General features: G+C 33.1%; 2 protein-coding genes and 1 non-coding gene across 3 annotated transcripts; 1 reads left to right on the forward strand and 2 right to left on the reverse strand.

The window, feature by feature from the left end:
- Positions 1 to 567: 567 nt before the first annotated feature.
- On the reverse strand, positions 568 to 3901 carry LOC141700391 (agamous-like MADS-box protein MADS2; the record flags this gene model as incomplete). The annotated part of the gene is made up of 4 exons (XM_074504176.1): positions 3350 to 3901; positions 1146 to 1224; positions 834 to 898; positions 568 to 667 (listed from the first exon to the last, which is right to left on the reverse strand). Coding segments are annotated over exons 1-4 (429 nt in total), but the record flags the coding sequence as incomplete, so codon positions are not given.
- Positions 3902 to 7882: 3981 nt separating this feature from the next.
- On the forward strand, positions 7883 to 7956 carry TRNAI-AAU (transfer RNA isoleucine (anticodon AAU)). Its single transcript has one exon. It is a non-coding gene; the product is annotated as a tRNA-Ile (tRNA).
- Positions 7957 to 8301: 345 nt separating this feature from the next.
- Positions 8302 to 9276, reverse strand: LOC141700392 (transcription factor MYB24-like). The gene is made up of 3 exons (XM_074504177.1): positions 9132 to 9276; positions 8814 to 8943; positions 8302 to 8722 (listed from the first exon to the last, which is right to left on the reverse strand). The coding sequence occupies exons 1-3, from the start codon at positions 9274 to 9276 to the stop codon at positions 8302 to 8304; spliced, it is 696 nt and encodes a 231-aa protein (XP_074360278.1).
- Between the last annotated feature and the right edge of the window lie 2363 nt (positions 9277 to 11639).

The following is an 11639-nucleotide window of genomic DNA, read 5'->3' on the forward strand; positions in this document are numbered from 1 at the left end:
CGTCGAGCAGTATTGGTCTGCAAAGCAGTTGAGAAGAGTCAAAACAAATCTAAGCTTTTGCTTGCAAAGTCAAGAAGACCATTATCATTAAGGACAACACTGACAGCATATGATATAAGAGAAATTATCAAAAATACTTTTTTAAGTTTGTTTTCGATTTTATTATATTTGAAAATATTTTCAAAAATACTGTTTGCAACCATAAGCAACCATACATGCAACTAATTTTACGTTTTTGAAAATTTACTGAAATTTTTGTGCTTATACATTCGGGTTTGTATGGGGTTGCAAAATCTTTTTGCAAAATCATTTTTTTGCAAAACAAATTGAAAATCATATTTTTGCAAATAAAAACTAAAAAAACATATTTCTGTAAAAAAAACTTTAAAAACTCGTATTTTCAAAAAAACCGTTCTATATATAAATATATTATTAAAATGATGTTGACAGTATCTTTCATTATTGCTAAATATGCAACTTAATTTGATATTCAACATTTAAATGTAATTATGTATGATCTGATTAGAGAAGTTTATGCATAGCAGCCCTTTTATTGAGTTTCATTACCTTAGTAGACCTAATATGCTTCAAGGATTCATCTAGTTGCAGTTCCAGATGCTCCAGGTCTTTTATATTTAGAGGCCCTAGGTCTTCCCCAAGAAGGTGCCTGCAGCATATAAATTATTAAACTCGGTTTAGACGACATAATGATCATAATTCAATACATATTTGTACAAAACTAGAAATTAAAGCAACTTGAAAAAGTTAAACTAACTTTGTAGTTCACACAGGCACAAATATGTATATTAATTTGATGGCTAATTGTTAAGTACCTTTGATATTGTTGCAGGGACTCGTATTTGCCTTTGAGTTTTAGGTATTCCCTGTAGCTGCTTTGCTAAGAATTAACAGAACAAGTAGTAATTCATGCAAAAGATTAGGAACAAAATGAATTATACAATCTGATAAAATTACAATACTAAGTGCACAACTGGCTGCATTGCAGATACTCTCCGCAAGTAAACCTAATTGCTAGCAGGTTGCATTTCAGTCCCATTCTATATTCATATTTTACAAGTGCATAAACAAATACCGTATATGATGCTAACAAATTTCAGGGATAAAAGTACATCAGTATAAGCTACCTCTAAATCTTTGGCTGACCGATTAACTTCCAGTGTCCCATGACTGCAGTTTTGGTACCTTTCAAGTGTCTTGAGCATGCTGGGGTTGTGTCACAGAGATTAATTGGTTAGCCAGGTAATTGATGGTAAAGAGTACAGGAACATATGTATAATCTGTAATTCTGTTCATATAACATTGAAACACCTAACTAATACCATTAATCACTGCTTGCAAATTTGATACACATATATGATGACAAGATCTAGAAAACGTGTTCTTGGTTAACCCTCGACCTCTAGTAACCGATAAAATTAATACTCAGAATAATCAACCATATCTAGTTACATATATACAACACAAATTATCTGGTTAAATTGTCTCATGTCCATGTTGAAATATTATAAAATGGGAACAAGAAGAAGAGATTGGACCTATAAAAGAAAATTTTGGACAAACCAGTTGCCATGTATGAAAAACTAGTTATGAAATCTATGAACATGCATAAAGCTAGTTATCTTGCACCTGGGAACCATAAACAAGGATGTCACCACAGATACTTCTGGAATCAAAGTAAATGATCACTGTACATAAGTGGTTAATACCCATAGGATACTTTGACAGTGCTTTTTTATCAAATCCTTTGTTCATGAATTAATAAGAGAGATTTATGGAACTTCTACAGTAATGCAGTTGCATTCTCATCTATATATGAACCAAATTAATTTTTAGTTTCATGTAACTTAGTAATGGAGGCCGGATGAAGGGACGTAATCACTTATCTCGCTCAAACAGCAATGGGGAGGATTGAATTTACACAACTTTGACTCTACTCACAAAATCGAGATAAACGAATGAAGGGACATAAGACATGTTAGATATATAAGAGAGTCGAACCATGATCATTTAATCACGAGTTGAGCACCTAAAACTACAAGGGCAACTACACCTTTCTCAGTTAAAAAAGTAATCAAAACACCCAATGTTCAGTATTAGACAATCATTTTCAAGTTTGATTAAACTGCATGTGTTGAATGTATATAGTTTTGAGTTTCCTATTACATACATAAATGTACAGGCATAAACTTTATGATAGACAGTTTGCATAATCAATTCAAAATCATCCTCTTTTTAAATCAAGAAGTAAGAAAACGAGGAAAAGAGAACATGTAAGGGTGAAGTGTCCTTTTTTCATCATGAAACCGATTGAAAATAGATTATAAAGGCCTATATATATTTAATTATCATATATTTGTTCAGCAAGAATTCTTGTAGCTATATTTAATTATCATATATTTGTTCAGCAAGAATTCTTGTAGCTATGGTCTAGTGGAGGATCAGTATTAGATATATGCCAGTACATTGGTTTGCATGCTAATCAGTGAAAGCAAGCAGCTAGCTAGGTCCTCACTGAACTTTCTATAAATTTCAATCATGATAATACTCCTCTACTACTACATATAAATTGTATGAAGATTTGTATGAAGACATTGCATATATACCCATATCTTTAATTTTCTCATGCCATTTAAATTAAGACATTTCAGTCCAAATTTAACCGGGTTAAAATCCCACGACAATACCAATAAAAGTAGCTATCTTGAAACATAACCAGAAATCAAAATTTCTTGCAAAAACAACTTAGCTTTTAGTTTTTCAGAAGCAAAAATAGCAATTATACTTTGTGAAGAATATATTAAAATATTAAATGCCAACTTTGAAAACAAACTTGCAGATCTTAAAGAAGAGTTGAATCATTGTACTTACAAAATATTTTTCTAATGATTTTTTGGTACAAACTAAAACTTTACTATACATATATAGGTGACCAGCTATATATATAAATAATTATTATATATAGTGATGAGATTAGGGGAATTAATGTGTAGCTAGACACTCAAATCCAGTTTCACAGAACACCTACATATATTTATTTGGATTTGATCCCAATATAGATCTGAAAATTTAAGCTACAAATACACAGAAATATAGATATGGTGTTTCAAGAACCAAAAACAAGGGAGATCATGAAGATCTAAAAGTACACACTTAATATTATAAAATTTACACATCAAAACTTGATCTTAGTACCCAAATCTCACCCACAAAGCACCAATTAAGTCTGTGTATTTATATTATTTTAATATTATTTAACCACCTAAAAGTAGTTTTTTGTAGTGCATATAAAAAAATTAGACCTAGTAAAGGAAATTAGAGAGAAATATACTTGGAAGTGCTGCAAAACTCATAGAGCTTGCCGCGGTTAGAGAAGATGATAAGAGCAACCTCAGCATCACAGAGAACAGATAGTTCATATGCTTTCTTCAATAGTCCATTTCTCCTCTTTGCAAATGTTACTTGTCTGTTTATTTTGTTCTCTATTCTCTTCAATTCTACTCTTCCCCTTCCCATTTTAGTATCCTATATATCTCACCAAAAGTATGTAACAAAGATATCTAGCTGCCTCAAACCCTAGACAGAAAAAAAGGAAAGTAAACTAAAGACGAGTGAGATAGATAGAGAGAGAGAGAGAGGGAGAGAGAGATCAGAGAGGGAGAGAGAGAGAGAGAGAGATCAGAGAGGAAGGGAGAGAGAGATCAGAGAGAGAGAGAGAGAGATCAGATAGAGAGAGAGAGAGAGAGAGAGAGAGAGAGAGAGAGAGAGAGAGAGAGAGAGGAGAGAGAGAGAGAGAGAGAGAGAGAGAGAGAGAGACTGCTTTTTAAGTTTTTGGTGACTTTATGTAGTTGTTCATCATCTTGCTTGCTAGTTTTGGTTAACATTTTAATGGAATCACAATAATAACCCTAGGGGATAAGAGGATGCACTGTAGTCCACAACTTAGGGTTGGTGTTCTTTCCACTTTCAACACCACCCCTTCCTTTATTTACCATTTTGTTATGTATTTTCATGGATGCACGTGGAACTTACGTACGTTGATTAATAAGTGGGTACTTGAAGGCAGGAGAGTTACGTAAAGAGAAGCGCGTGAGATGTATGTGTTTATTCATGGGTTTGTCCTTGTTGAGGGTATTAATGTAGTTTTGTTTTTGTGTTCAGTTCATGGCTCATAACGTCGTCATTAACCTTAAAATAGATGCACACGTGTCGGCCGGACACTGGCTATTTATTTTCCTTTTTTCAATAAAGTAATATTTAGTTCTTAGCACTGTTTGATCAAATATGACCACCACTTGGATATTTATTCTGTGTGCTAGACTCGTAGTTGTAAATTGAGAAATAGAGGGTGATATATGAGAGAATATGTGAGCCCTCGTAATTCACCTATTTGAGACCGAGATTTTAGCAGTTTATCATTCCAAAATTTTGTATTCGTTTATAAATAGACGTTCAAATTTAAGTAGAGGTCATAACATGAATGAGATATTGTGTCAACCCAACTAGGATAAAAATCGAGTATCTAAAATTTGAGTTTTTCATTAAATTTTCAGGTATTTGTTTTGAATATGAGATTACTCGTCTGAATATTCTATTGAATTTGATGTTGTTTGTAACGAATACTCAGTTCGATTGGTGCTAATAATGGTGTGTATATAAAAAAAAAATTAGAATACTTATTATGGAGAGGATTAACAATCTCATACATAATCTCACAAAAAAATTCTGATAGATCAATTATTAGTTTTCTTAGACTCATGTTAAGTACCCCAAATTTTTATCTAAACAGTTACAAAATTATGTGACATGATGAAATTTAATTTGCGATCACAGATAAAAGACGGGATGTACTCGTATTATTATGAGTAGGGCACTAACACGTGTCCAGTCCCAATTACATGTGTTAGCTGATGTGGCAGTGCCACATCAGAGTTATGGGTCCACCATGTCGCTGCCCCTGACACGTGTCACTACACGTCATTATGATCATCAAACAAGGTCAATGTCGTTTTTATCAATTTCGGTTAGTTTTTTTTTCTAAACCGACGAGAATAAATTCAGCACCGTTTACGATTGGGATTAGTTAAAATTGACCGATTTTTACTTAAAATTGACTGTTATTACGGTCGGTTTAAGTTCTGTTATTGTAATACACACATCTCAACTAATTTTAGTGAAGATACAAAAATACATCATGGTACCAAATATATAGCTAAATAAGCTATTCAAAGTGATGTTGTCTCTCATTGGATTTTATGTTCATGCTTTTTGTTGACATGTTTTTAGTTATAAATTGAATGCCCTTCCTTTCCTTCTTAGCTGTGAATAATATTACTCCTTGGTGTGCATTTAGCTGCTTCACATATAATTCAGAGAAAAGTGTGCAGGCAGTCTCAAAGAATGCTAGTGTATAGGGTTTTTAAATTTGTTAAATTTACAAAGAATTAGAATGGACTTCCTCTTTTGTACAGATTTGAGTAGATTGCATTCGACACACTAGCTACACACAAAATGTCTGTCTAGCTAGCATACATTATACAATCTTGATTGATCAAAGATTTTTAAAAGATTGTTAGACGCAACTCGATCATCAAATATATCATTGCGGGTCTCTTCGTAAGAAGCTGATCTTCTCAATCGATTGTTGCTCGTCATCTGTTTATTATAATTTTGACGAATAGGGAAAAACCTTGAAGGAGTGAATTACACGCATATAGACGATATGATTCAGTGATAAATTTATCCGGACATATGGTTACAATAATCGTTTGTCGTCTGATGTACAATGAAATGTTGGCCTCTCCTTAATTAACAAACCTAGTAAATTTTTTAAGGTGGATTATCACACAAGACCGACCTGAGATTCGAGGGGGACTAATCAAAATCAGTTTATGTTTATGGAGCCTTAACATACATATGTCATGCAAATTCATATATATTTATTTAAAAAAGTTAAAAGTTTTTGGAGCTTTCAGTGACGGAGTCTTAGACACAAACCTTACTCGCCTACGGTGAGGACCACCTATAATGATTCACTTGTCTTATACTTCCTCCGTCCCAATTTATTTATCTTGTTTGACTTTTTGCGATCAAATTGACCAATTTTTGACTGAAAATTTCATATAGTATATAATCGAAAAAAATTATAAAAATTATATCATTAGAAAGTACACATAATCTACTTTAATACGTATTCTTCGGTTTTTCAAAATAATGAAAGATTGATGATTAATTTACAGTCAAAATTGAGTCAATTTGACCACAAAAAATCAATCATGACAGATAAATTGGTACGGAAAAAGTATAACTCATTTTATAATCTCCCTTCTTCCCCACCCCTCCCACTGCATTCAACTACACAAGATGTCACATTCTTGGATAGATTTGTGTGTACATGTTTGTGTAATTTCAGATGTAGAATGAATGAAGTTCACAGCCAAAAAAAGAGCAAAGCATGGAGTTTAATAAGCCTGAAAATGTGTTGGTAACAGTAATGTCAAATGTGTTGTAAATCAACAGTTCCCAAAGAAATGTATAAAAACCAAAACCCTGCTGAAATATTCAGGGTGAAGGACGTACGGACGATGCATATGAATCGGAAAGGAGCGTGATCTGGGGCTACGTGTCGACCTCTTATTCGCTGCTGTGACACATGTCGACCTGTCAACTGCGAATCTTTACAATATTTTCCCCTGTCTACAGTCACTTTGGATCCTTTATATTATACGATACTCCCTCCGTCCCTTTCGATTGTTTACATTTTTGAGAGAGTATCCGACACACATTTTAAGGTGCATATAAAGTATAGTTCTGTAATTTTTTTTTACAATTTTCTTTTTCTGAATAAAAGTTGAATGTTTTAATTTTTATTCAGAAAAACAAAATTGTAAAAAAAAAATTACAGAACTATACTTTATATGCACCTTAAAATGCGTGTCGGAGACCCTCTAAAAAATATAAACAATTTAAAGAGACGGAGTAAGACTTTTAATATTGTACACTGTTTTATCCACTAGTTTTGTTCATGTGTTGCGGACAATGCACTGATGTCTAACACTGTACTGTGTCTTCTTTTAGTAATATCGCAATTCGTGTTTCTAAAAATTTCCGATTTAATTGATTAATTGTCGTGTAAAATGTTATGTTGATTCGATTTTTTAAGTCTGACTAATTCTTGAGAGTTTTGTTTTGTTGAAGTATTTGGAATAGATTATTATAATTAAAATAATATATTATTTAAATTAACATTAAAATTGTAGTCAGCTTATTACTCTGATTCATTTTCACTTTTCAGTTATACAAAATCAGTAATCAGTAACTCAACCGATCTAGTACGACCCCCTGTTTTTACGAATACCGTTCTAATGTAATACTTTTTTGTAAAGTAATAATGTTGTGCAGTTCTTGGATTCTAATAAAGTTTATTGTAAAATAAAAATTCTTAATACATAATGTAGATCTTGAATTACTTGATTATGAATAATTTAATAATTGCATGTATAGAGAGAATAAAAGTTGAAGAGAGAATTGTATTTCAATATGTTTCGGTATATCTGATTTCAATAACCGAAGGTCCCATTTATAGAGGTTGATTGACAAGTTTTATTAAGGAAGCTATCTAAGTCTTTTTTGATAAGTATCGTAAGTTTTCCTTAATAAGTTTTACAATTCTTTCTTACTAAATTTCTTCTTTAAGAAGTTGCGCAAGACTTCCTCGATAAGGTTTATGAATCTTCTTGATTAAATTTTGATAATTATTATTATATCATATCAAAACAATACACCTAAGGGTAAATTATTACTTGATTAACTTGTAAGAGCTGATTATAGAATGTATATGCATTACGTGCAATTTCGGGCATCTGGCCTATTAGCTCAGCTGGTTAGAGCGTCGTGCTAATAACGCGAAGGTCGCAGGTTCGAGACCTGCATGGGCCACTATTTTTATCCCTTTTTGGACACACTTCAGCATTGCTACCGACCTCTTGGTCTACCTGTACCATCCTCGCTCCCCTTACGGGATGTCGACAAGATGTGTATTTTTTTTTTTAAGTATGCTGCACAAGATAGGAGGAATTAGCCACTTGTAATTAGTTTATAGAAGTGCAATGTAGGATGGTGCTTCATTTCACAAGCTGTTCAATCAAAAACCTCAAAATGTCCCAGAACATGGATATAGAATAGCTAATGTCACTTTTGCTTACAGTAAAATGTATTTCAAACTATATTGCAAACAATGCTATCTCAACAGCTATACTGCTAGCTTGCTATTGCACAAATTCCCTAACAGCGGATCCCGTTATGTGGATCATCCATGTTCCAGAAACTACCCCATAAGTCATCCAATGTAATGGTGTCTGGACAAGATGCAACCTCTTCATTAATGTAATAATTAATCATAGGGGATGAAGATAATTGATGATGATTAGCCATCTCTTGATTGCCTTGTGGCGGTGTTGTTATATCGACTTTCTCAGACGTGTTCACCTCTCTATGATCATCATCATGTGCAACCGTGATGTCCGTTTTCATTCGATGATCATTATCTGCTGTTTGCTGGACTTGGACCTGGTGGTTTCTGCCTTCGGCTTTTCGCTTTGCCTGCCTTTGATATGGCCTTGCCTTAGTCTTGTAATGCGTTCGCCAATAGTTTTTGATCTCATTGTCTGTTCTTCCAGGCAAGTATCTAGCTATGGTAGACCATCTGTTTCATGCATGCAGCAATAATAAGCTGTTGCAGTAGTATTTTGGACAAGAAATAGATTGAAAAACTAGCAAACATTAGTATTGCATACTTGTTTCCCCACAAGGCATGCAGCTCAATGATAATGCCTTCCTCCTGTGGTGTCAAATTTCCTTTCTTAAGGCCAGGTCTCAGATAGTTCACCCACCTTAGTCTGCAACTCTTCCCACTCCTATTAAGGCCTTCAGAAATCAACAATTTAAACACATTAGGATACACGGTATACTCAGACTCCTCATTTTACCTTCGAGCACTCACTTGTTTTAGGCCAAGAACATGTATATTTTTTAGAAGGTTGCTGAGTCCGATACTTGGACACTTCCAGCCAAGTCCGAGTAACACAGTAGTTCGTAAAGTAACAAAAACATACCTGAAAACTTGGAAACAGAAGTCCATCTTCCTTCACCATGCAAGTTAATATAATCAGTAAGCAGCTTATCTTCCTCAGGAGTCCATGGACCTTTTCTCCAACCTTGCTCACTGCCACTGCCTTCCCAATCCATCAAACTACTCATTATTATAAATGTTTGCTTCACCTCAACTAACTTCACTTGTCTGATCACTAATGATGTGTTTACTGTCTCCAATTTGCAGTACAAAACGCATGCAATTTTCACTTATATACACTGCAACATATCAGTCAATTCAATGTCCTTTTCTTAACACTACACCATGCATGATGATTCATTACCACCAACTCTTTTACCAAATCAGTCTTTCTGTTATTTTAACTACATTATTCTCTTTGTTTCATTTTTAACCATCCAACATTGAGCATGTGTGTATTTCGAATCTATGTCCTCCTTTTTGTGTGTCCGACATTATGTCACCAAGATACGTTTCTAGTTACCCACCCCGAGTAGCTCAGCTGTTTGAGACCGCAACTTTCGAACTTTATTATCCCAAGGTCTTTTATTTAATTCCAAGCTAACATTTGAATTTATACGGTTGAACCTCGATTAAGTAATAATAGTTAAAGTAATAACTTTATTAAAATAATATTTTTTCCGGTCCCAACATAATGGACACAGTGTATTTTTACTCCCGGCAAAATAATAAACCCGCTAAAGTAATATTTTTTCCCGGTTTCAATCCTATTATTTTAAAAAAGTTTAACTGTATATGAATTTATGACGGTGGGATGATATATTGACCTCGTCAAGATTAATCAAGGAGATGCATGTACTCAAGTTCAAATGCGCGTAAACTGACACGAACACCTTTTAACAAAATACAGTTTCAAAAACATTAATCATCACAAGTTTGAAGGTGATTAAGATTATAAAATCTTGATTATAGCTTACTAAGCTAATGGGTGGTTCTAAGTGTTTCCCAAGACAACGGCTTATGGTCCAATCAGAGCATACCACATGTTACATGCACAACCCTTGGCCTTGTTTAAGAGTGATGTTTAGTTCTTTAAGCATTAAGCTCGAAGCTTCCATGAATGCTAATTAAGATAATGCGGCATTATAAAACTTACAAAGAAGATTAGGACAATGAGCCACGCTTGACTCGTGGTATGGTTAGTAGTTAATTAAGATAAGTGAGAGTATTGTGGCGTGGTTTAATTGGTTAGAGTCATTAATCTATGTACATATAGGTAATGATGGTGTGATTAATTAATTAAACAAAGAAAAACTGTTAATAAAGTTTAAGCAGCTGCTAGTAGATCATTATGAAGGAGTTCAAGATCTTGTAAAGTATATGGCTATTTGAAGAATCCAAAAGGTATTGATTTGATAGTAGAATCAAAGATGATGATGTACTTACTTTTATGTTAGTATAACCTTAAAAATACATATCAATTAACATACAATGAATCAGATTAACGGCCGTGATTTAGTTAATTAAGTGATACCTCCCACTAAGATGGTTAGAGCAAATGTGAATGATTTAATGAATGGAGTTCGGGTGAGAGGAAGGCTTAGGTTCTATTCCATGTCACCTCAATATTCTCACAATAGGTAAAGTTATGGATCCCGTAATTCATTCTGGAATGTGAGAGAGCGTTAGAATCTATACTATATTATAATAGTCGGAATGACGTATAATTTATAATTTGGTTAACCTCTAATTTTGGTTATCCCTTTCTATCACGACCATCGGATCTTCTTCATCAAATAATCTTAGATCTAAATACTAAAAAAATACACTTCACAAGTTTTCAGGTTCGAATCTTATTAATAACAAACATTTATATTATTTATAAAGATACATATAAGTTTTCATATTCGAATCTCACTCACCAACAATAAACATTTACATTATTATATACGAATAAGATCTCATCAATCATATATAATTTATACTATTTGCACATAAAATTTGGAATTATAACTATATAATCATTATATATTATTTAATTATTTATATTTAATTTTAATAAAATTATTTATAAAATAAAATATATAAATACTAAACGAGACCCATGCATCGCACGGGCCAAGTATTAATATAAAAATGGCTCTCATGATCCATTTCGAATAAAAGAGCGTTTAAATATTAATATAAAATACTGGAAAAGAGTGATCGGTTACTTGACAATAGCTACAGAAAAATTCTGTTTGTGTTTCATATTTAGAATCTAGACGCGTAAACGTCATGTACATTGATACTGCTTGTGTATAAGGGAGGCTTCTAGATAGATTTGATTGTTCAGTCAAAAAAAGAAGAAGATAGATTTGATTGTAATTAATTATATTATAATCACGTAGTAATTTGGAAGATGCAATGTATGCGTTTTGTGCTTTGGTCTTTACAGCTGATGGAATTGTTAAGGTATCTTATTCTTGTACAGCAGTCAGCAGATCTATCCTCATTCTATCCGTGGAGTGTGCCTTACTTTTAACATAGTTAGTTAGAGCATCTACGTCAG

The sequence above is a fragment of the Apium graveolens genome, unplaced genomic scaffold, assembly GCF_009905375.1.
Source record: "Apium graveolens cultivar Ventura unplaced genomic scaffold, ASM990537v1 ctg2289, whole genome shotgun sequence".
NCBI lineage: Eukaryota > Viridiplantae > Streptophyta > Magnoliopsida > Apiales > Apiaceae > Apium > Apium graveolens.

What these genes read in the sequence shown, in the direction of transcription:
- LOC141700392 (XM_074504177.1), bottom strand. Translation starts at nt 9,276, where the DNA reads ATGAGTAGTTTGATGGATTGGGAAGGCAGTGGCAGTGAGCAAGGTTGG. An exon ending in TTCTGTTTCCAAGTTTTCAG is followed by an intron (nt 8,944 to 9,131) that starts GTATGTTTTTGT and finishes TGATTTCTGAAG; the next exon opens with GCCTTAATAGGAGTGGGAAG. An exon ending in CATGCCTTGTGGGGAAACAA is followed by an intron (nt 8,723 to 8,813) that starts GTATGCAATACT and finishes TGCATGAAACAG; the next exon opens with ATGGTCTACCATAGCTAGAT.